This window comes from Pelodiscus sinensis, chromosome 25 (assembly GCF_052426305.1).
Source record: "Pelodiscus sinensis isolate ZL-2025 chromosome 25, ASM5242630v1, whole genome shotgun sequence".
In the NCBI taxonomy this organism is placed as follows: Eukaryota; Metazoa; Chordata; order Testudines; family Trionychidae; genus Pelodiscus; species Pelodiscus sinensis.
The window spans coordinates 15,484,563-15,510,733 of record NC_143076.1 but is presented as its reverse complement, the minus strand read 5'-3'; the positions used below and the strand labels follow the sequence as shown (position 1 = coordinate 15,510,733).

Below are 26,171 nucleotides of genomic sequence, written 5' to 3'. Positions count from 1 at the left end.
TACCTGTAATAAATTACTGTTCCTAGATCAAACTAAACTGATTTATAAGTTGCATTCATTTCTGAAAAGACAAACAAAAGATTTTGAAAACAAAAATTAAACATATATCAGAACTGAAGTGGCAGGTGTCCAGTCTTTGAGGTGAACTGCAGAAGTGCCTGGCAAGCATTGCTTCTATATTCCCAGCACTACTGCAAGTCATTTTCCAGACTTAAATTGTTAATGTATTGCATAGTTTCCTAACGCACTGTTAATATACTGATGCTGCAGGTTCTTTATGAAGGCTTTTAAATGGAAATACTGCCCAAATTATACCAAAAATGTTGGTGTTTCCCTACCTTTTGTGGGGGGATCATATGGAGCCTATTAATCAAAAATAACTTTGTTCCAGAAACAATTGCATGACCACATATTCTTTTTAAGCCTAACTGAGAGTCAGGCTCCAAGTCAATCAATGCTTTGCACGCCAAATAAGAAAAAAAACAGCTTATTAAAGTGGTGAGGCAGGGCTGCAAGAATCAGTTCATCATGATAATTTAATCCCAAGGAACTATTGTGATCACCCCCACACACAGAAAGCATTCAAGGTAAATTAGGATTCTTTTGATAAAGATATGTGTTCTTGAGTAATACCACAGATTTCATCAACTGCCTTAGCCCTTGCTCTTCCTTTTTTTTGGTGCAAGGATTATTATTCTGTCTTTACTCTTATAACTGTTGTCTTCTCTATTGCCATTCCTATACTCTTAGTATTCTTTCCTGTTATACAGGAGACCTGCTTCTTCCTCTTTAAGAGCACACATTTTGAACACCCAGCCCTTTGTTGACTGGTGTATTTGAATTGGTACCTATCTCCAGCACACCACCATTGCTTTTCAAATTCATAGCTCCAATTCCAGCAAACCAGAGTGTTGCACAACTGTCAAAATGAAAGTGATGGAGTACAGGAAACCCTTGTAATTTGTGGACTTGCTATTTATGGTTCTGTGTATTTCAGGGACTCCTATCCTGGTCTTGGGAGGGTGAAGAGGCTGGGAGCCACAGGGTATTCCCTGTGACTGCCCAGTAGCTGTGGTGAGTTCTCCATGGCTCCCTGGAGCTGCAGTGAGTTCTCTGTGGCTCCTGCAGGGAGCTTATCGTGGGGGCTGGTAACCCTGCTCCCAGTATTCACAAATTTTGCCATTTGCAGAGGATGCAGGAATGCATCCACCATGAATGGTGAGAGTTTCCTGTACTACAGCAGAGTTGGGTCCCTGCGCCATATAAACTAGACTTTCTTTCCAAATTCTAGAAATGTCACTGATAGCATAAAAACAGCCATACTGCATCAGACCAAAGGTCCAGCTAGCTCAGTAACCTGTCTTCCAATAATGACCTGTCAGATACCCCAGTGGGAGTGAAAAGAACAGGTAATCATCCCATGACCCTTCTCCTGTCATCCTTTTCCAGCCTCTGACCCATCCTTGCTAATAGTCATTGATGGACCTAACCTCTCTCAATTTATCTAGTTCTTTTTTAACTCTGTTAAAGTCCTGGTCTTCACAACATCCTCTGGCAAGGAGTTCCACAGATTGACTGTGCTGTGTGAAGAAAAACTTCCTTTTGTTTGTTTGTTTTAAACCTGTTTCCTATTAAGAACTAGGGGTCACCAAACAAAATTATGTTATGGTGTCAGGGTGCAAGCCCCCACTGTGCCTCAGTGCCCCCTGACTGTCCTCATATAGCAAGTTACAGTCTGTATGGGTTGCTCACCATTGGCAATGGGATTATCTCCACAGCCCCGCTTACCTAAACCACGCTGTGATCCACCTCCAAACCCTGGGCCTTGCCTCCAGCCCCTAGCCAGGGGAACCTTAGCTGGCCTTCTCCCAGCCCTTGCTGGCTATCCCCAGCAGGTCTCCCTCCTGGAAGCTCCTACTTCCTCCACAGTCAGGCCCACACTAGCCTCCCTCTCCTAAGCACTGTGCTTCTCTCTATATAGCTGTCAGCTGGGCTCTCACTCGCCCTAACGGCTTCAGCTGGGCTCTCCAAGCCAACCGGGCTTCTCTGTATAGCTGCCAGCTGGGCTCTCACTAGCCTAAAAGCTTCAGCTGGTCTCACTGTTCCCAGCCCCGGCTCAGGGCCTGCGTCTTGGTCTTAAAGGGCCAGTGCAGGGCAGGTGCCCTGTCCCAGTCTTAAAGGGCTAGTGCAGGGCAGGCGCCCTGTCACATATGGGAACAAGTAAATAAATTTTTCCTTATTCACTTTTTCCACACCAGTCATGATTTTATAGACCTTTATCATATCACCCCTTAGTTTTCTTTTTTCTAAGCTGAAAAGTCCCAGTCTTTTTCATCTTTGTTCATATAGGAACCATTCCAAACCCCTAATAGGTTTTGTTGCCCTTTTCTGACCCTTTCCCGATGCCAACATATCTTCTTTGAGATGAGGTGACCACATCTGCATGCAGTATTCAAGATGTGGGCGTACCATGGTTTTATGTTGAGGCAATAAGATATTTTCTGTCTTATTCTCTATCCCTTTTTTAATCATTCCTAACATTGTTTGCTTTTTTTACTGATTCTGCACATTGAGTGGATGTTTTCAGAGAACTATCTGCAATAACTCCAAGATCTCTCTCTTGAGCAGTTATAGCTAAATTAGTTCCCATCATATTGTATGTATATTTGGAATTATTTTTTCCCATGTGCATTACTTTACATTTATCAATATTAAATTTAATTTGTCAATATTTTGCCCAATCACTTGGTTTTGTGAGATCTTTTTGAAGCTCTTCACAGTCTGCTTTGATCTTAACTATCTTGTCTTTAGTATCATCTGCAAATTTTGCCCCCTCACTGTTTACCCCTTTCTCCATATCATTTGTAAGTAAGTTAAATAGGATTGGTCCCAGTACGGGCCCTAGGGGGACACCACTAGTTACTTCTCTCCAGTCTGAAAACTTATTTATTCCTACCTTTTGTTTCATTGATTGATAACTGGTCTTTTGACAGGAGAGGACCTTCACTCTTATCTAATGACAACTTAAGAACCTTTGGTGAGGGACCTTGCCAAAGGCTTTCTGGAAATTTAAGTACACTATTCCCACTGGATCCCCCTTGTCCAACATGTTTGTTGACCCCCTCAAAGAACGCTAGTATATTAGTAAGGCATGATTTCCCTTTGCAGAAAACACGTTAGCTTTTCCCCAGCAGATTGTGTTCATCTACGTGTCTGACAATTTTATTCTTTACTATAGTGTCAACTAATTTGCCTGGTACTGACTCTTTGAATTGCTTGGGCCTAGATCCACACAGGGACTTACGCTGTGCACCATTGAGCACTGTGGCACCTAGGAAATAACAGGAACAACAATGTAATCCACAAAGCCTGAGTTAGGTATGTAGGGACCCTGTTTAAAATGAATGGGGAAGAGACATGCTCTTTAGAATGTGACCCACAGAAGCCAGCCTGCTGGGCAGAGAGTTACCTAACCTGCCAGTACAGGCTGCTGATGACAAGCATGTGTGTTAAGGCCTGCCCCTCTCTGAGATTGGTTTGGGCTGCAAGCAGGCACCTCTCTCTGCTAGCAATCCACAACCAGGAACTTTTCTCCCAAAGTCTGGTGTTTTAGATGCGTAAGCAGTTTGCTGAAGGAAGGCGGTAGTTGTGTACTTCACTTCACACAAAACAGCTAAAAGAAGAGCCCACTTTATAAATTATATCCCAGTGGTTAGGGCACTCAGAGGATGGGGGAGATCAGGGAGATTCTACTTATGTGGAGTCTCCCACTTCCTTTAATCACTGAGCCCCGTCAGTCTCTCCTGTTAAAGCTGTTTCATGGCAGATACACAACAAAGGCAGGGGTATCCCTGAGGGGGCACATGTTCCCTGAACTAGGGATGTTAAAATTAAATTAATCAACTAATTGAATTTCCATCGACTATTTGATTAGTTGATAAGGGCGCTTCTGCTTTGAAATATAGCAAAAGCCCTCCCGCGTTCTGCCTGTGAAGTGTACAAGAGCCCGGCTAGCCCCAGGCTCCATGCGGCATGTCTCCTTTGAAATGTACAAGAGCCCCAGCAGAGACTCTGGTACATTTCAAAGGTGGAATGCCTCTGCTCCCTCCCATGGATCTGGAGCTGAGAGGGAACCCGCTTTTAAGCTGGCTGCCTCCCAGACCCTCTTCCTCTCCCCTCCCTACCTCTTTCTGATTGAGACAGCATGTAGGAGGGAAAGCAACTAGTTGTTTACATCCCTACCCCATGGATGGGAGAGGCAAGTGGCTAGTCAGCAGCTGGCGGGGCCACAAGCGGGAGTGCCTGCTACCTGCAGCAGGGATCCACCCTGCTCTCCACACTCACCAGCAGGGGAGGTGGCAAGGGAAGTGGCACGGGAAGTGGCACAACAGTGGGGAGGGAGTGAAGCAGGGGCAAGAAGAGGCAAGGTTTGTCCTGGCTTCCCTGGCCTAAGAGGTGCTGTCATGTGGCCCCTAAACCAGTCACCCCAAAGGAAGGAGTGATTGAAGCATAGCAACTAACCCCTGGGTCTCCCTGAGCAGATGTCCCACAACCCAGGCTACAGTCCTTTGCTGCCTCTCTGCTCAAATCACACTTTCACTGTTTATCTATCATGATCCGCTCCAACAGGAGCACTGAGGCTATGTCTACACTGCAGGGTTTTTCCACAAGAAGCTTTTTTCAGAAGAGATCTTCCGCAAAAACTTCTTGCGCAAAAGCGCATCCACACCTCAAAAGCAATGTGCTTTTGTGCAAGAGCGTGTCCACCCTGCATGGACACTCTTGCACAAGAAAGCCCTCTCTTCTGCTGTTTTACTGTAAATTTTTTTGCGCAAAAACACGCTTGAGATGTGGATGCTCTGCAGGTTTTTCAAAGTAGGAATAAGATCTCCGGAAAAGGGCTTTTTTCTGGAGGATCGGGGCCAGTGTAGACGCTCTTTTCCAGCTTTTCTAAAAGCCGGAAAAAAGCGGTGGACATTTTTATTTAAATGCCGTGGGGGATATTTAAATCCCCCACAGATTTCCCTATTACGACCTGTCAAATTAGCATGCCCCTTTCAGAAAAGGGGCCAGTGTAGATGTAGCCAATGAGTTTAGGGGCATAAAACAGCATTCAGCGGGAGTTTGTGGGTCACACGTGAGCCCAAAATTATGTCTTAGATGTTTAAAGCCCTTGGAGTCCCAGCCTTTCTAAGGTAATGGCTATTGCCAGCATTAACACGTTAGCTTGGCAAAGCCTACATTATTTATTTGACTTTGCTTTACTTCAATTAGTGAGTGCAGCTAACAGTGACACTACAGTAGAATTTATATCAACACTGAATGATACACTACCTCAGACTAATGGGCCATAAACTTATGCATTCATCTACCCTCTGCTTTCTTCTAAGATTAGTTTATACATTAAACATAAAATGATCCTTGGAAAGAAACTCTTAAACAGGCACCAACCTATTCTAGAAAGGACAGCCTATTGCTAGCTTAAACTTCTTGTACACTGGGAAGTAGGTCCTCAGCTTAGTGGTGAAGAGCCCTGGAGGAGAAGTCAATGATACTTTAACTGAAAAAGCAACTTTTTGGCTTCCAAGTTAGCAATACTGCAAACTCATCCTAGAATCTGAGTGACATTATAGTTTCTAATTCATCCATCAGCACACAGCAACCTATAGGAATTTAGGTCAAATCTAGTGATGCTGCATAAGTCACAAGATAAATAAGTTTCCCTCGTGCAAAAGGAAGTGCTTTTTTTACTCTTCACATAGTTAACTGATGGACCTTATACCAGGGGATGTTGTGAAATCCCAAAATATAATGGGTTCAAAAGAATGAGAAGTTCATGGATTCTGGCTGCCCCTATATCTGTGATTGCCAGAAGCTGGGAGGGAAGAGAGAAGGCAGCAATTATTGCCTGTTCCATTTCTCCGCAAGCAGTGGCCCTTAAAGCAAGCAGAATACAATCACTGGATGGATCATTTCAGGCGGTATGGCCATTCTTGGGTTGTCCTGGTGGTGGAATCCATGAGTGCTAATGGAATTGGGGTGGAGGTGAGTAAGTGAAGAAGAAAAGCATTTGTCTATAAAATTGTGGAATGATACACTGACAGTGTAACACATGCTATTTCCCTTTAAGCAGATCATGCTACTTTCCCAACTCATTGGCTGCTACAATCCAAGAGCAACCTGTCCAGTGGAGCCAAGGGAGACAATGGCATGCAACTGCTCCTGCAAGCTGCTGAGTTTGCTCTAGATGTAGTCAATGAGGACTGGTTTTGGATCATTTGAACCTACAGAGACCCACCAAGACATTTTGAACAGTAGGAAAAGGCCAAGATCATTAATGGACTAAGTTGATGAAGGCTGGTTGGGGCACTACCAATTTAACAGCCAATGAAAGTGCCAACAGCTCTTTGTGTAGACTCCTATGTCAGGAAGGATACTATCAATTGACTGATTATCTCCTTCGTTTTTACTATCCAGTTTTCAGATACTTACTGAATCCCTCTAGCTCCCTGTCTCTCACCTCCCCCTTCCTATTTTGGGTCTGCACATCCTAAATTCATAACTCCAGTCATCTGCAGAAGTGGGCTGTGCCCATAAAAAGCTCATGATACCATCTACATGTTTTGTTAGTCTATAAAGTGCTACCAGACCATTTTTTGATTTTTTCCGCCCCTGTACAGACTCTGCTACCCCCTGAAGGATCAATGCAGTTTGGGGGTTGGTTTTTTGGCTGTAGCTGTGATTGAGAGAATGCAGATGCCTACCTTTCTATTGGGCCCATGCTCGGTCCCCCTCCACAGCATGTTTCGATACACCACAGCCCTGCCCACGGGTCCCAGAATCTCCAAAACCACCAATTTCTGTCAAGGTGTATCTTAAGAAAAGGCTGGTTTAGGATGTTTATCAAGTTCTCTCTCTCTCTCTCTCTCTCAATACTCCCCCTTTCAGTTCAACAACTTCAGTGGTGGAGGGAAGACATTGAATATTCAACCTTCACATGCCGAGCAGTAAGTCAAAGTGAAACATGTTTTAAAACCACAACTAAGTTTATTAGTCTCCATCTTTCCTTTTTAAATTACAAGTAGAATCAAGTTAGTTTTCAGTATCTTAGAGTAATATAAAATACATAAAAAAAGTTAGTAAAATCTTTACACATCAGGTATATAAAATTAGGGATAGAGAAATAGAACAGACAGGAGAAGGCAGAATTTAGTACTTTTTTGGTTGGATAGGTTTTTGTGAAATCTTCAAGCTTCTTTTTCGCATTTTACTCAGCCACACTAGCCAGGTTTAGAGTGGTGCAGACACTGCTCTATCGATTGGTGTTCACCCAATGATAACGATCCACACGAGGTCCAGCAAAAGCAATTGAGGGCCAGTAGCATTTGAAGCCCTTGTGCTGGGGATAGTAAGCACTTGCCTGATGTAATCCATTGGTTGTATAGGTCTTCTTGCGAGGATACCAAGACCATGGCTGGAGGGGCAGCTTGCAGTAGTCTCCAAACTAAACACAGGAATAGATTAGAGACTTGTGTTAGGCTTGGCCTCCAGGTCCGTCTCAAACATTATGGACAGCATAGAGATAGAGTCACTGCTCATCCTTACACTTTGTTGCTCTGGGATGACAGGAGGATCGAGAGAAATACAGGAGGCCTACCACTGCATCCTACAAGTTATAGGCCAGACATTGCCGTTTCCTCCTTTACAGCAGGAAAGAAGGATAGGACACAACCAGCATCTTACCTGGTACACACTATTTGGGTTGCTGACCGTAGGGATAGCTTTAGCTTCCTTGGTATAGCTCTCCTCATCTGAGGAGGTGCCAGAATAATAATCTGAAGTCACTTTGTCAACAGCTTCGCTGATGCGCTGAGAGATCTCTCGGTCCTCCTCAGCACCGTCAAAGTGAACAACTGTGAAAGGCAGATTCTTCTCACCATACCTATATTGAGGGGAGGCGTTCTATTTCAGTTTATAGCATAATTCAGCTCTGACGGCCCATTGCTATCTACTCACATCTATGACATCCTTATGTTAGAACCCCAGATTTTAGTGCTCTGCTAGTACATCTTTCCCGTGAATAGTTAGAGGCTACGGTTGCATGTTTGTGCATTAGCAAGATATTAGTTCAGGAGGGTCTGCTGTATTTCAGACAGAAGGAACACCTCTTGCAGGTAAAGTTGCTAACGAGTTCTACAAGTTTCAGTTTGAGCTAGGAGCCAGCACCAGTCCTTAGACAGGTTAGAAGGATGCACTTTCTAATCAAGTTAGACTAGTTATTGGATTATGAGAAAATCCACAGCTCCTAAACATCGTATGCTTTCTTGCCAATACATTTTTAGAACCAAGTCCATACTCGTTCTGTGGAATGCCCTGGAGGCAGTGGACAACAAGGAGATAGGTGACGATTACACAACTTAAGTTCAGACCTCACCTGCAGCACACATCAAATGGGTCAACCCATATGGTGATCTCTTTTGGCAAGCCAAGCTTATCAAAATCCACATGACTCTCAGAACAAGCTTTTTCCAGTACAGGGTCTCTTGTCTGATATTTGTTTATCCGTATACACCTAAAGAGTAATTCGGGAGTAGTATTACATCACAGGGCTTGCATTCACTGCAGTTAAACTCAATTTAAAAATACCACTACGCTTGATCTTAGGGTTTTAATAGGCACATAGCCAGATAACTCAAATCCTAACTCTGGGGTTAGCACAAGTCAGTTACCAGCACACATATTTTCGCTCATTTGTTTATTCTGCAATGTAGCCATTTCCACACCCACAGAGATTAACTTGAGCTAATGCTACAGTGAGAACCAGCCCTCAGTCATGGATGCGTACTCATCAAGAAATCATTTGCTTCCTTAAGTGTGCAACCAGCCTGCATTACCACATCTGCTCTGTTCCATGGAGATTCATTCCTCCTATAAAGCTTAGCCAGAACAAAGAGTTCTTAGTTAACCCTCTTCGGTTCATTGCATTTTCCAACATTCGCCTCATCCTGTAACTATTCCTGGAATACCTATTTATTCACATGGATGTTCCCAGAGCCTTACACTCTGTTTATTTCAAGACATCAACCCCCTTTTACCAGAAGCACTGGGCCAAGTCTGTTACCTGAAGGCTTGTCCCCTAGATGGATTATCTAGGTACCAGTGGTTCTTATACTTTTCAAACAGTATTGTCGTCAACTTAGCTGCAAATTTCTCAGTTTTGTGCTTGCTCAGTTTGTCTTGCTTCCTCACCAGCCTTGTGATGAAGAAGACAGTGGCAGCGATTTCGTCTTTCATTTTCTTTTTAATCTGAACTGCTAGAGGATGTGCTAGTTATTAGACCATCTCTGCAGAGAGAGAGAAAGAAAATAATGCTGAAGAAACTAGCTAACATTAGTGCATTAATTATATTTCATAAGGGCAAAGAGTGGAGAACCTAGACAAACCGTGCTAAAGAGCCCTTAGAAATCCTGGAGAGACCAGAAGAGTGTGCGTTTATTGAAGTGGTTTGTCCCACAAGATTCAAATATTAAGTAACAGCATGACTCAATTAATAGGCTGATTAAGACAAAGATACCTGATCAATTGCAGCCTTGTCAAGCCTAAGTGTTCAAAGCAAAATTCATGATACTTAAGTATTGAGATTTTTAAGAAAATGGGATTTTGATATTTTGGGGGTATACTAAGGTAGCTTTTCAAGCTTCTCTGCAGCTATGCTAGTTAAAAGCTTTTTAAAAAAGATGCAAGAGTTGTTACAATTCCAGCAGCTGGATTTTCAAACAAGTCTCCGAATATCAGAACTCATGAGAGAGTCACAAGTTGTCACCACTATAATTAGTGGTGTGAATTACTAATGAAGGATTTTAGCTAGACTACAGTTCTCAGTCTGGCTGGAGCAGCTGACTAGAAAAACCTTTACTCCAAGAATGAGCATTATTTCAACATGCTTATTAACACAAACAGTAGACTACAGGAGAGTTGGTTCTGAAATAATTTAGAACTACCTAATAAAATTGTTCCTGTTTACAGAGATGTTGCCTAGTTACAGATGTTAACTCACATTACTCATCAGTGTATTAAGCACAGTAGAAGACAGATTAGAGAAATAGAAAGCAAGCCAGTATTCCACCCAGTGTTGGCATGCTAGAGACCAGAATAAGCATCATATATTCATTCTAATACTTCATTAGCCCTTAGCCTACAGAGACAATGTGCTACTGAAGTCCTTGTCCATGCCACAGAACAGTAAATATTACCTTTAAAATAGACCTTGTCAGGTAGATCAGATGAAATCCCAGCTACTTTAAAACTCTCAGACACACTTTAAGAGCAATAAACAACTCAAAACACAAGCATGTTGCCTTTGCAAACCATATACTCAGAAGCTACCCCCACACATGTCAACTCCTGCCACTAACTACTCTTACAACCAACAGTGTCTTCTCTACAAAGTGTCTGCTTCAGGTATATATAAAAATAGAAGTCAACTGGCTGTTAAGAGCTTAACAACTGAACAGGTGTCATCCATTATGCTGAATTCAACTTGCTTTTTCCAAGGCTGTGATACTCTCTGGTTACTTTTTCCAGGCCTGGAGGAAGCTCGGTGTAACTTCTTAAGTTGTTTCTTCTACCAATAGCAGCTAATCCAATAAAAGATATTGTGTCTTCCCCTTTATCTCTGTCATATTTTGGGACCAAAGCAGCTACAACACTACAAACACTCAAGACTACTGTCAGTTTATCTGCTTTCAACCCACACTAGGCTTCCTTTCTGAAGAACATTGTGATTAATTCAGTATTTTCTTCAGTCATGTTTATCTATGTGACACCCAGAACTTTTAGTATCTGTGAGGAATATACGTAATCAAGAGCAGCAATACCAGACTCAATAATTAATCATGAATGTTGTTCTCTATAGCAGCTAGCACAGAATTGAAACAAGCTAGTTATTTTCCCTGTGCAACCCTCAAATTAGTCATGTCTTTGAAAAGTGTATTATTTTGCATTTATCATTAACAATAATGCATCATTCATTTCTATCAATATGTATATTTTGTGTTACTTACAATAACTGATATTTTCTGAAACACTTTTATAAAGAATAAAGAAGCACTCTAGAGATTAATTTTTAAAGGGGTTAGAAGAAGGCACTTTCTCAAAAGCAAGTCTTTCATTATTTAGGAGTTTGTATCATTACTTGCCAGTGGCACATGGGGAAGGAAGTCTGTTTATCTGTTTGGGACCTACTGTCATCTCTATGCTGTGCATTGCCCCTATCAAATAGCTAAAAAGGAAAGATTAAGGTAAAATCAGATTAGTATCCACATGGCATTTCCCTTGCTAGAAACAATTTAAAATAATGAAGGAACCTAGGGTCCCGACCATGCAAAGACCTATGCACTGCCAAACCTCTCACACAAGTGGTCTCATAGACATGAATGGGGTTTCAGGAATTTGAAGTGAAACATATTCCCTACCCTTTGCAGGACAGGCGTCTAAATCTCCATTTTAAGCATGGCTTTGTATTTGTGGATTTCTTTTGCCATCCACAAATAACTCCTTGTTTGAAAGCAGTGGCCTCTTCTACCACTTAAAAGGGCAGTATTTTCCATTTAAATTCCTGTCTTAAAGAGATATCAGTAGATAAGGGGAAGATAAGCCTCCACTGATATATCACTTTTCAGCCAGACTGATCATTCACTTAATGACCTTAAAACATGCATATTGCTTCAAAGAGACTTTAACTCCAGACTTCAACGAGAAGCTTCAGAATTGTCATTCATGCTTAAATTTGACACTTTATGTATGGGTTTAAACAAAGACTCTAATTATCTCACCCATTACAAAGATAGCTTCCCCAATTATCACCCCTAATGTCACTACCTCACAGAAACTTACCTTCCCCCCTCACTCCAACTCTGTTCTAAGCAAGGAAGGCTATGTCTACACTCACGGCTTCTTGCACAAGAACAGCCACTCTTCCGCAGAGCATCCACACTGCCCACCTGCTCTTGCGCAAGAAAATGTACAGTAAGGCATGGTAAAAGAGAGCTTCTTGTGCAAGAGCTATGCTCTTTCCTGACAGGTATAAGCTCTCTTGCACAAGAGGGCAGTGGGGATGTACAGCAGGGATTTCTTGTGCAAGAAACCCCTATGGCTAAAATAGCCATCAGAGGTTTCTTGCGCAAGAGAGCGTCCACACTGCCAAGGATGTTCTTGCACAAAAGCACATCTCCCGCATGGCAGTGTGGACATTTTCTTGTGCAAGAGTTCTTGCACTAGAACCCTTGCTCAAGATGTTCTTGCGCAAGAAGCCACCAGTGTAGACATAGCTTAAGAGTTTCCTCCCATGAGCAGAATGAATTTTGTGTTGTGCACCAGTACTGAGTTCATGTGGCTGGTTTGGATGTGCCACTGTGACACTCAAGTTATTAATAAATATCTCATAAACCTTTACCTTTTCTCTCTGCTGCCACATCTCCTCCCCTTGCTCCATCAGCTCCCCTGGTGCCTGCTGACCCCCCAACTCCTCACCCTCCTCTGCTGTGCTGACTCCTGCCCTTCTCACTGCCCTCAGCCCTCCTACGTCCCTCCACCAGCCCTTCTCTCCCCCCGTGCCCACTCCTCCTGTAGCCCAACTCTGATCATGTGAGCTACCCCTCCTCATCCCCTCTTCTAACACCTCCCTCTACACACCGGCCCTGCCTCTCTCCTCTGGTGCTGGTCCCTCCCCTGCAGGTGTCTGCCCTTCTGCTTCACCCCCAGAATCTCCTGGCACCTGCACCTTCCCTTACCCCTGCACCCTCCTGGTGCCTTCCCCTTCCCTTACTGCCCCTGCCTCCTTTTTCCCTGATGCCACCCCCTCACCACTCTCTGCCCCCATTCCCCTCATGCCCCTCTGTGCCCTCACACATTACTTGCTCCATCCCCACCTTTCTCATGCCCACCCCAGCACTTCCCTCTCTAGCCCCCAGTGCCCTTACCCTCTCCTCTCCCAGCATCACCCTGTCCCCCCTACCACTGACACCTCCCCTCCTGCCCTTTTCCTCATTGTCTGCACTTGGCCCCCTGCATTTGTCTCCCCTCCACCCTTCCCCTTTCTTCCTCCTCCCCCTCCACACAAGCCCCTTCCTCTCCCAACCCCTAGTTTTCTCCCTCCCCTATCTTCTGCCTTCCACTTTGCGGGGCCGAAGTCTGCGCTCGAGCCCCGGACTCCAAACCCGGAGCTAGGCCAAGTGGCGCAATGCGGCACCGAGCAGTTTTAAAGTCCCAGGCCATGACGTCATGTCACACCCGGGCGTCTCGCTGCTCACTTGGGAACGCCGCGCATGGCAGCAGCAGCAGCCGGCAGCACACGCCAGCAAGGGGGAGCCGCACTGAAAGCTGCGCATGGCAGGGACGGTCCGGGATTGGGGAGGACACTCTGGGGCCGGGGTGGGAGAACGCATGGGGGGGCCGGCAGGTGGGGGCCAGGGACTGCTCCAAGCAGAGCCAGGAGAGAGACCCAGCTCCAAATATTACTGGAGCAGGGCCCCCACCGACTCTGGTGCTTACCGTCCGTCCCGGCAGAGTAGTGCCCCAGAATAGTGGTGCCCTACGCAGCTGCATACTCTGTGTATGCCTAAAGACGGCCCTGCACAGATGGTATGGCCTAAGGACTAGCGCACTAGCATATGACTCAGGTTGGCTAGGTTCTAGTCCTGGCTGTGTGACTGCCCCTTGAGCAGCTCACTTCATGTGTCTATGCCTTACTTTCTCCATCTTTAAAATGGGGAGAATTATATTGACCTACTTCATGAAGCTCTTTGACACCTACACATGGGAAGTATTACGTAAAAGCAGGGTATTATTATCCCTGCTTTATGGATGGAGAAACATAAAGCACAGGGAAGGCAAATGAGTCTTCAGAAAGTCAGTTATCAAGCCAAGATTTGAACCTACATCTTTCCTTGCATACGTGAGTGTTTTATTCACAGCCCTCCTTCCCGGCCAGTGTTCTGTAATGCAGAGTCTAATCTTGAGTCATTCTTTCTCCTTTCTTGAGGATGATGCTTGACTGCAGGAAACAAAACGTATTATCATATAGATTTTCCCTAATTCACTACAGGGCTTAACCGGAGTCTGTTAGTTTCTCGTTGTGGAATCTGCAGAGAATTTAACTTTCAGTGAACCCACGCCTCATGGCACGTTACACACCAAAATGTGCACTGTGGGTGTAATATGACATTCACAAACAGGAACCATTAGGCACAATTGTCTGTGGCAAACTGGACATTGGGGTTTGAGGCCTGAATTGCATCCTAAAGATTAAAAATAGCTTTAAAGAGGGTGATTTTAGTGGGTAGCTTTCTGGGCTAAATGCCTCAGACAAAAATTGCAGCTACATCAGTTTCTCTTTCTTTTTAAATAGCTGCTGTGTGAAGGTTCCAAATAGAGGGCATCTTTTAATTGCATTAATTTTGCTGAAAATGACTGAAAAAACAGGCAGAGGGAGAACCATAATTATTTCCAGAGATGACAAGTTTTGGCACCTTGAGGCAATTACAAATAGTGGTTAAACTTTGGAGGAAGTTACCATTCCAGAAATGGTACTTCTTTTTAATGTTATGGGTGAATCTGGTAGTAATGCAACTAAGACTGATAATACAAGCTAGTGCCAAACCTATACAAACTCACACCGGTTCCCCAGTACCCCTTGATATTGATTGTTGGCCATTCAGGGTGTGGTCAACCTCGTTATGGCATGTAGGGAGTGAAATTGCTTACAGCCCTGAGTGACATAGCCAGGTCAATCTAATTTTTAAGTGTAAACAAGCCTCAGCTAATCAGGTCTTGGGTCCCTACACAATAGTTGACACATGAAATGGCATTTGTTTCATAGTATAGCTTAAGTCTACATCTACACTACAGCACAGATTGATGTTGATCAATCCACCAGCTATCAATTTAGCAGTTCTAGTGAAGGCCTGCCAAATCAATTGCAGATCGCACTCCCATCAACTCTGTTATTCTATCCCCCATGAGAAAAGTAAGGGAAGTCAATGGAAGAGTTTCTCCTATCGGCCTCCTGCTGTGTAAACCCTGCAGTAACTCAACTTAAGGTATGTGGACTCCGGTTACTTGATTCATGTAGCTGGAGTTGCGTAACTCTAGTCTACTTTCTTCTGTAGAAGTAGCCTCAAGTTCATTGCTCCACTGGGAAAAAAAGGAGCGAGGTGGGGGCATTTCAGCATTTCCCCAGTGGGGTGATGAAGAGATATACAGAGTTTTAAATTCATCCCTTCTGTCCCGGCCATGTGGATACTTTGTTTGTATAGTTAACAGAGGGCATCAAACAAGAAAGAATCAATGGATACTATAGTTCTTCTGAACCTGCACTACTGGAACCTGATAGAGAAGTAATTTAAACAATAGAACTATCATTTCCTATTCATATTATCTGGAACTACCGTGTTTTTTTCCGGGTGCTAGATAGAAGTGGGCCGTATATTGCTACCATGATGTCATGCTTAGCTCCTTTGTAAATAGCTTAGGGTATGTCTACACTGCCACCCTAGTTCGAACTAGGGTGGCTAATGTAGGCATTCGAACTTGCAAATGAAGCCCGGGATTTAAATTCATGTGTCAATTAAATTTCCATCTGTAGATGGAAATAATTATATAAGAACTAGGTATTATTATAATTTTGTTGACAACTGCAGGATATCTTTCTTTAGCTCTAGTAAAAAAGGCATTGGTACCTGAAGCAAGTCTTTCACCATAATGCTACAAAAAGCCACAGCATGCAGTGCAGTGACAAATGTGAAGACCCAGGTACCTTCAGGTCTATTGTAATGGAGTACTTAAGGCTGATTTAACACGCTCATTACGAACACTGGTTTTAGAGTTTCTAGTTCTCAGTTCATTCTTGGCACCCTTGGATGGCAAGTGACCAATATGAAGCAATTGACAAAAACCTTGAGGCTCATTTTAAAATTACCACTGTGAAAACACAGAAGTTGAATTTACCAGTTTAAAGTACCTTCATGTGCACTGATAACTGCAAACAGTAATCCATAATATGGAATTAAATAACCATGGGGAAAAGGATACAGGACACAGTGACTTCATTTATGAGTGCACTGCAATGTGCTTGGTTATCCTGCTAGAACATCTGCCTTATGCTCTCCTCCTATGTGCCTCGGCAGAGAGGGCCTGATCCAAAGCCCAGTGAAGTCAATGAGAAAATCCCAATGACAGCAATAGGCTTTGGGCCTGGCATGCAATGGGAGTGGCATGTTTGGCGGAATAGGGCACAGAGCAGAGCCAGTGCCCCCAGAATGGCAGAACAATAGTGACTGCACCATAGCAGAAGTATGCAATCAATCTCTTCTATTTCTCACAGCCCTGGCTTGGTAACGGGGTCAAAAATGGAACAGAGGGGAGGAGAAGGGTGGGCAAAAGAAGGAGAGACTGGAGCAGGGAAAATTTGTAGCAGAAAAAAAAGCTAGGGTCAGATGGAGAAGCACGTTTGATATTATCACATTCAGTACTTAACCCAGGCAACCAATTAACAAGGATTCGTTTCTATCCAGTAGAAAAATATTTATCCTCCCCATGAGGATCTTTATCTTATTTTAGGCATCGACAAAATAAATGGAATTGCATCGGGATCCTTTCAGGATTAGGTTAGGTCATCCCTGTAAAAATTCAACATATTTTAATTTAGGATAAGTATTTATGAGAAACTGATAATTAACGTCTAAACGTTACAGAGGATAAACAATAATGCAGGGGCCAGCCCTACTCCATTGACATCAATAGGAGTTTTGTCATTGGCTTCAGTGCAGGATCTGAGCCTAAACCAATAAGGCCATGGTCACCAACTAGTAGATTGCGATCTACCGGTAGATCTCGGAGGCTCTAAGAGTAGCTCTTGAGCCCTCTCTGAACTGCGCACCTGCACAGTACATTTACATTAGATTTCCTCATTTGAGGAGCAGCTACTCACTGAGCAACAGCACTGGTGAGTAGCTGCGAGGAATGGTGGGAGTTTTTTTTTTAAAGTAGAAGTATTGGGGATAGCAAGTGATGGAAAGGAGGAGAATAGAGAGGGCGGGGCTTCAAGGAAGGGATGGGGCGGTAGATCTTGGCTTGGTCTGTCATTTAAAAAGTGATCTTGGATGTAAAAAGGTTGGAGACCACTGCAGTAAGGTTTCAGCAATCGTTCAGGTGCTGCCTTTGAGTGTCCCCATTGGAATACAGCTTGGTTTTGGGCTGGTGAAGCACGTCAGTTGGTGAAACTTTGAACCGTCTCCTGGCTATTACTTTCTCTGACTTGTCCAGACAGGCCCTGAGAGTTATGAAATAGTGGAGCAGAATAATCAAATGCCTGGATTCCACACAAGGACAATCAAACAGAGGCCCATGTTCCCTCAACCCGTCCTTCTGTTCAGCTATTTGTGCTGATATTTAATGTGCAAACTGTAAACAAACTCTGCACCTGAGAAACCAAACCAACAGAGCAGACAGCAATGGGACTGTTCACAGAGTAAGCTACTACTCATTGGGAGTCAAGGTGGAAACATCAGGCCCTATATTCTGCTAAATTCCACCACTTTATAGGTCATGTGTCAAACACAAAAGACAACGAAGCCAGGTTCTTGGCAACTTTATATTCATCATGGTGGCTCAAGATATTGAGCTTATCATTGATTTAGATAAAAGGTGCTAAATATTTTTGATTCAACACTTCTAAAATCAGCTGCCAACATGGTAATACAGAAGCACTTTGTGTTAATTATATCACTGAATGGGAGCCAGAGAAGTGCAGAATTTTTCAACATATTGGTTTCCCATTTCAGCAACAAAGAAAACTGCCGTTTCCAAATTAGGCATATTCATTGATTTCAAATCGGTTCCCTTGTCATTGATTTACTTTCAAGAGAAGCAGTCCTAGTTTTCTGTATTTGGATAATAAAGAGCTAAGAAAATAAACTTTCAAAGAGAAAACTTGAAAAAGAATATTCCAATGAAAGATCCGAGAAGTAAAGAATGATCACTAGCCAGATATTTTGATTAATAAGCCATATGAGATCAATGAAGAGACATTTGATCCCTTTACAAAAAAATTATTTCCTGAAATCACTGTCAGAAAAATGTGTATTCCGCTGTCTGGGCACATAAAACCTGATCCAGGCCCCACTAAAATCAATGGGAATCTTTCCATTTACTTCACTGGACTTTGGATCAGACCCCTAACTCAGCACAAACATTCTTACTTAGATTAAATTACGGATCTCCCTGATCACCAGGCAAGCCTAGGCATGAACTACAAAGGGAAAAGAGTCAGTCACAGTTTCTCTAGTAACTGCAGGCCAAACCAACTGCTAGCACTATTTTCCTAAACACACTTACGGTAAGGGCCATCTCAGTAGAATTTTTGCAGTTACATTATTTTACAGATTCCATTGCTAAAGACTATGGAACTGACACAACACCTGTGTGCAACTTTCTTTTAAGAACCTTCCTCCTGCCTATTCTGAATGGTTTTTTTTAAGAATACATTTTTTTCGTGTAGAAGCAAACTTCATATATGTCTATTTATCAAGGCCTCTGCTCATACAGGTGTGATTGGTAACGCACGAGAGATCCCTACACCAGGTAAGGTATCTGACTTGTAACTAGTGATCTCGGTATAAAATCAGTTAGCAAGAGTCATTCTGGAGGAAAAAATCCTTGTTGGTTAAGAGGTGAACCGGCACTTTGCACTTGTTTGTCCTGGCTGCATTCCAGCCCATTGTTCAGACAGAACTTGACCTGCCTCTAGATATGATGAGTATGTAATAGCATTACCTTCACCAGGTGCTGTTTGCACTGTGAGAAACAGGATGCTGCAGAGTAGGGTAACTTTGGCATTGTTTGGCAAAGCGGTGCTAATGAAAGCCACATTCATTTAAATCTTCTCAACAGTCTCTATGCAAAAAAATCCTCATGTAAGCAGCATAGAAAATTATTTTTAATTGCAGTCATAAGACGAATATTTTAAGATGCTTTAGATAGATTAGATTACCAAAAATAGCAGACTTTATTATTCAATATGCATATAGAGGTATGGACAAGCTAATGACATTGATCCATATGGGCCTGTTCCAAAGCCTTTTGAAGTCAAGGGAAAAGACTCCCATAAACAGAACATGTTCTTCCCCATGTACCATGGCCATGGCTGTAAACCTTTGGGTTCAAGGCATGTTTGTATTCAGTATCTGTGAGTTGCACTGACTTTCCTGTGATTAGAAGGGATTGCATGAGGTTTATATGCAGGCATGCAGCAATGCCCAATGGCCTCTAATGTTATTTCAGCTCGCACTATAAAGTAGGGGGTCAGCGATGAATAGTGGTGGATGCTCGTGGGCGTGGCCTGAACTCATGATGTACCACATATTGCAAGGGCTTGAAATGTGAACTTCAGTGTCTGGAAACTAAAAATGCAAAGAAACTTTTAAAACAGTAAGACAAAGGGTTTGATGCTGGTTTGACTCAGCCTAAATTAAACAGCAAAGGAAAGAACACAGAGTTGTCAGTTTGCTTTATTTAAGTAGGGTTTTCTTGCTGTGCTCTAGCGTTAGCAATTTTTCCGCTAATGTAGTGATTTGGTGATTATGCCTATTAATTCACACACACACACGTACACATTTTCTCATGATTTGGTGATTATGCCTATTAATTCACACACACACACACACACACACACACACACACACACACACACACACATTTTCTCATTTCAGGCCATGAATTTCAAAAGTGACTAGTGATTTTGGCCATCCGCCTCGAGACATCTGACAGGGATTTGATTTTCAGAGAATGGGTGCCTAGCACTGTCTGAAAATCAAGGCCTGTTAAGACATCTCAACTTGTGCACTCACAACCACCAGTCACTTTTGAAAATGTTATCTTGAATGTACGTCTCCGGTGTCCACTTATCCAATGGATCCTACCTGCCAAGCATCTCTCTTCCAAGCATCGTTTCTGCTCCTGCAGTACTACCTCCCATATACTATGGGGCACTGCAAAGCTAGAAACCCTTCCTTACTGCTTCTCCTCCTACTGGGGAAAGAAGAGAGAGAAGACAGAGGGTGCAACCAGCACCATGCTGGCTTTATGCACCCGCCTCCTGCCTTGAGTGCCTTAGCAGCAGCAGGTTTGGTGTGCATGAGGGATGGAGAGACAGAGTCGGATGAGCACACAGTATTAGGGAGCAGGGTAGGATGAAGGACCTGGGGGAGAGATAGGGTCAGAGAGGGCACAAAGAAATGCAGGTGAAGGATAGCAGTCCAGTGACGAGACGGGAGAAATAGGCAGGAGAGGGTTAGGGGAAGTGTGGAATACAGAAGACCAGGAGCTGGGCAAGAACAGAGACAACAATGGGAGAGGGTGGGAGATGGGAGGTTGGAACCAAGAGGGAGGGAAAGGGGAGAAAACACCTGAAGTCAAGAAAGGGAAAGGTAAGCCCTGGAGTGTAATGCATTTATCTGAGCTCCCAGTACTGGCTGATTTCTGTTTCTGCAGGAAGCTAGGCTATGCCCAATGATCTGAGGGCTCTGTGTGCACATTGGGGGGGTCTGGCTGACCCCTCAGAGCCGAGGCATAGGTAGGGTTGCCAGGTGTCCGGTTTTGAACCGGACAGTCCAGTATTTGAGCTTTCTGTTCAGGAAACAAATTGAAAAAATATAAATGAGAAAATAGAAATGTCCGGTATTTTCTAAATAAGACGTACTGTAGATTGTGATGTAATGTCAAGTGTGTCCGGTATTTTTGCTGAAACCATCTGGCAACCCTAGGCCTAGGGGAGGTTTCTGTGAGTAGGGCAGGATGCATAAAGGGCCAAGGGGCCCACCAGGTGAATCTAGGAACTAGTCTCAGAAATGATGGTGAGTTAAGAATCATGTTGCAGGCCATAGCCCAAACGCTCCCAGTTTTAACTCCTGGAATGTAGCTACTCCATTGAAGGAGAGCGGTGATACCTCCGTCTGTTCAGAATGTGTTCCGTATTTGTTTTATCCATGGAAACTTCTTGCACAATAAAGCCTCCCATCATAAATGTCAAGCCGTCCATTTCAGAGCAGTGACCCATCCTCCATTCACAAGCCCCACCTGAGTGTCCATGACGACAGAGTGTATACAAAGGTTGCAGGCCTGGGGCTGCCCCACAGCCGATGCTGGGGACAGTCTGGCTGAGAAGTCTCATGGATAGAGATGGGAGAATCTGCTACTATTTGGGGATCACCCCCAGAATTTCCAGTTTGCATGTTTGTCTTTTCACACAGTGCTCAGAATCAATGGATGGAGGGGATAGATGGCGGGGCTACAGGCTGTGAAAAGGAGGGAAGTGTTTAAAATGAAGAAAACATGCTACCGGCACTTTTTTCCTGCTTCAAATCTGTACAGGAAGTATTTTGTTACAAATGCAATACTCACTGCCAGTGTTATTACAAGGTAAGCTCCTTATAGGCAAATCCTGACATTTGTTCTACATGCTGAGGCTGAGGCATTTCTGAAGGAAAGCTTGTAAAAATATTACTCTTTGGTGGGCCAGATCCATTCATGGTGTAACTCCATTGTGTCTCCCATTGCAAAACATGGAAGTCAGGTAAACCTGTGTAAAACATTGTATCGTATTATAAATTGTATGCATCTTTCTAAGGCACAAGGTATAGCCTATTATCATTTCAAATATGGCGTTTAATTGGGCAGAACAGATAAATGATCGGTAAAATAGAATTTGCATTAAAGATTAGGCAACATTGCAAATTACATAGTGATAGAAATTAGCAAGCAAATGAAATGAATAAGCATGAAGGACTGCAAGTGAAAGGAACAAAGGGACTGTATCACCTGCACTTTGCACAGAGTATGTTCATTTATCTGATGAACATAGCTTAGCTATAATTACTTAGGATGATACTTTATGCTCTACTAAGAAACACGCTGTAGTGTAAATTGTAATAGTAACAAAGTCATAGCAGTCCAATGCCCCAGTGCCACTTGAAGAACCATCTCTGCTTCTTCAACATCTGGAAGAATAGGGGGAGACCTATGTAGGGTTTATCAGGTTTAGGGGTCAGCAAATTGAGAACTGGTGAGGTTCTACTCTTTATTATTGCTGCTGTTAGTCTGTCATTACAATTATGATCTAAGGTTGCTAAGAACCTTTTAACAGTAAGTGGTACAATTCTAATATATTTGGCCAACTTCATGCCTGGTGTAACACTAGTGACTCCAGTAGAATTACAACAAGGATGAATTTGACTCAGTAAGTTTCAAAAATTCAGAATTCATTTGCCATAAATCATATAAAATGTTTACATTCAAATACTTCACTTTAGCTCAAATTTTGCAGCCTTCTCTTTCTGTGGGTGCATTTACGCACATGAGGAAAACCATTAACTTGTTCATGCTTATCATCATAATTAAGTATTGAACACTCAGGTTGTTATAGTCACTGTTTTCCATGTTGTATATTCTTCTCACTTAACTTACGACAGTTCACTGATTCTGTATGTCTTTGCATTATCTCCTTTGTGGTGAGTCTACTTCATGTTGGTATTACTGGGGCAAATTCATTTCAAGAATAACTCCTTTGCTGTCTGTGGAATTATACCAAGGATGAATATGGCCCAGTGTTTCAGTTCTCATTGTGAACTGTTTGTATTACAGGAGCATCTAATGAAGTTCAACAAGTGATCAAATAATTATTGGGAACTTTCTCTCTTTTTTCTAGGTTTAGCTGCAGTGCTGTCCTCGTAGAAGTTGTGTTTGGTTTGTAGGCAGTGTAGTTAGCTGATTGTATCCATCTATTTGCAATCACTAACTTTACTGCCATCAAAACAAGACACAGAATTCCCTGCTACAGTCTCGGCACAAAGAATAGCATGTCTTATAACTTACTGATCTCCAGCTCACAGAATAAATCATCATATCTTTCATTTACAACTTCATTTTTAGAAAGTCAGCTTTCATCAAAGACGGCATTGTTGAAGAAGCCAGGTGAAATGTCTGGCAAAACTCCCATTGACTTCGGTGGATCCAGAATTTCACCTATTGTGTTTGACTTAGCTTTTCAAAAATACCTCAAACATTCAATTATTTATGTATCAAAATTTGGCCAATGAGCATTTTAAGGGCAAAGAAAACAGACAAAAGAATTCAAGTCCAGTTCATTTGGCTTTAAAAATTCTCTTAAAGATATGAACATATGATATCAGTTCTTAGTTACCTAATTTAAAAGCATATGGATAATTCTAAAAATGCTTAGAGCTCAGATGTCATGTTATGCTGTAAATACATCTTCACCATGTTAGCATATATCCCACTATCTACTTTGATGAACTTCTAAGAATTAATTATAAAGAAATATCAACTCAACTGGATAGTATAAGATTCTGCCATATTTCAGTGGCAAGACCTGCTCTTAGTAAAAGCAGATGTTTGAAGTGAACTGTCTTGTATATTAGCCTAGTTACCAGGCAGTGTAGTTAGCTGATTGCCAAAGGTAACAATCACTAACCACACAGCCAGGTAAAAAGGTATGTAATGCATCTTGTTGTAAGTCTGGATTACTGAAAGTGTTTGGGCAGCAGAAAAGTCATTGTGTAGAGGTGGCTCCTTTGAAGAGATGCACAATGCAGGAACACAGGGCCATAACAAGGGGGGCAAGTGGGGCGCTCGCCCAGGGTGCATCATAATCAGAGGTGCAAAGACGCAATAGGTAAAAATAATAAGCTGCAAAAGTAAAGCACAAAATGCGTGCTCACCTAAGGAGAGGGGGCACATAATTAATATTTTGCTCTGGAGTCAAAAATACCTAACTGCGGCGCTGCAGAGACAAAGCATTGAAACATAATGTATTCCCATCACACATGCAAGTGACATCAATCTAATTGTCAACTCAATATTTTATACCTGTTCAGCTGGAATAAAGCGACATATTCAAATGTTTTATACCGTCGGATGCAGAAAGAAAATGCAGAATCTAAAAAGATCATTTATATTTTGTAATCTGCAAATAGATGGTCTGGTTCTGATTCACAGATTCCAAGACCAGGATGTACCACCATGATCATTTTGTCTTACCTCTTATATAACACAGGCTAGAGAACTGTCCCCAAAATAATTCCTCGGGCAGATATTTTCAAATCTTACTGACACCAACCTTACATCTGCCTAACCTTCCTGATTTCAGTGGAGTTATTCACTATCTACACCCATTTAAATGAAATTAGAATCAAGCTTTTAATTCTTTTAGGAGAGTTGCCTCCCTCTTCACTCTCCCTTTGGAAGTTCCTCCATAGCAAAACCTCTTGCCTTAGCATGGGCCTGATCCTATGAAGTGTTGAGCATCTCTGGAATGTTATAAAATATCCTCAACTTCTATACTTTTCATTAAAAGTTGAGGCTGCTCAGCACCATGCAGAATGGGGTCCTATCTGACCAAGAGGGCATGTGATATGCCTGTGCCCATATAGTATACTAGCACATTTTCCCAGCATAATTCAGGCTCTTAACTCAATTAAGTTTGTGCACTTTCCCCGCACTCCCTGACAGTGAGGAAGGGAAACAGCCAGCAATGTTCCCATACAAATGGGGGGAGGGGGACTTCAGTCCCCTCCCTGCCCTCCTTAAAGGGCACGCAGGGTCGGTGGCTCAGGACTTGTGCAGTCATGTATGGAGGGGGGGCGGTGAAGGGCATGCCCCTAGCCAACCCCTTTTACATGCTTGGTGATGCTGTCTCTTTTCTCTTTATGAGAAACAATCCCCTTCCAAGCACATCCCATTTTCCTGGCACAACCAAACCCTTACCAGGGCTGGCCTTACCATGAGGCGAACTGAGGCGGCCGCCTCATGTGCCAGACTGGGGGGGGAGGGGGCACTAGGACCCAGAGTGTAGAAAATCGTGTCTGCTGCTGGTGCACGTGTATTCTCTCTGCTCTAGATGCACAGAGATGGTGGAGTGCCATGAGAGGAGTAGAACAGGAAGAAGGCAGAATTGAGACCTTTCAAAGTTTTGGCCCAAGCGAGGGGCCATGGGGGCATCATTTGAGCTCCCTGCCTCAGGTTCCGAAATGTTTTGGGCCATCCCTGATCCTTACCTTGCTTTAAGTGATGATAAGAGGAAGCCGTATATCAAATTTGGTAGTCCTAGCATTTAAGAGAAGTTCTTGTACAGACAGACAAACAGACAAACACTCTAAAATATACATATTTCTGAAACTCACTGTGAAGTTGCTAGCTTGAGTCTGATTGTTCACAGGGGCACGATTGGTGAGGTACTATATTTTTCATGTGAATCATCTTTCTTTGTCTTGTTAATATTTTTTCCTTTGATCTTTTGTAAAGTAGCGTATAAGTAGAGCCCTGTGTGGAAACAAAATTTGTATCCACATCCACATCTGTATCCACAAAAACGAGCCGCAGATATCTGCCTCAACATCTGTGGACGTAGAGACCCATGGATATAAAATGGATATCCATGGAATTGCAGGGCTCTATGTATTAGATGTCCCTATATTTTTGTTCCTCTGTTTATCTTGTCTACAGTTATTATGCAGCAAGTTGTAACAAACTGTAACTATAATATACAGAATGGTATAATAAAGTTTTTAATGTATTTGAATGAGGGGGATATAAATTAAATGTAAAAGGGTAAGAAATAACACTGTCCTACAGTGGCTGGACCTTTTAAGTAAAATGGATTGTGTGCCTCTGGGCCAGCACCATAATGACTCAGTTAAGAGTCTTGGGTGGCACCTTAGGCTATTAAATGAGTAGAAGATGGCTCCAAGCAAGGGGAAGGCCTCTGGAAGAAGATAGGAGGTCGGCGCGGGGGAAGATAGGTACAAGAGTGAGTCCTAGAACAAGGGCTCTAGGGAAGCAGCCCTGGGACCTGTGTTTCTGGAGAATTGAAAAGGAGAGCCAGAGCTGGGAGACTGACAAAGGCTAGGTGTGTGTCAGCACCACAATAGAAATACACCTGGCCTACGTCAGCTGATTCAGGTTTGTGGTTTGGCCTCCAAAGTTATACAATTGCAATATAGAGTTTGGGCTCCAGGCTGGAGCCCGGTTTCTGAGATCACAAGGTAGGGAGGGTCCTAAAACCGAGGCTGCAACCTGAGTGTCTACACTGCAATTTTATA

At 43.0% G+C, this 26,171-nt stretch overlaps 1 protein-coding gene across 1 annotated transcript; it reads right to left on the bottom strand.

Moving 5' to 3' along the window:
- Window positions 1–7,035: 7,035 nt before the first annotated feature.
- Window positions 7,036–10,440, bottom strand: BTG4 (BTG anti-proliferation factor 4). Its single transcript, XM_075909642.2, has 5 exons — window positions 10,254–10,440; window positions 9,122–9,344; window positions 8,435–8,572; window positions 7,744–7,942; window positions 7,036–7,504 (listed from the first exon to the last, which is right to left on the bottom strand). The coding sequence occupies exons 2-5, from the start codon at window positions 9,292–9,294 to the stop codon at window positions 7,313–7,315; spliced, it is 702 nt and encodes a 233-aa protein (XP_075765757.2). The 5' UTR covers window positions 9,295–9,344; window positions 10,254–10,440; the 3' UTR covers window positions 7,036–7,312.
- Window positions 10,441–26,171: the final 15,731 nt, after the last annotated feature.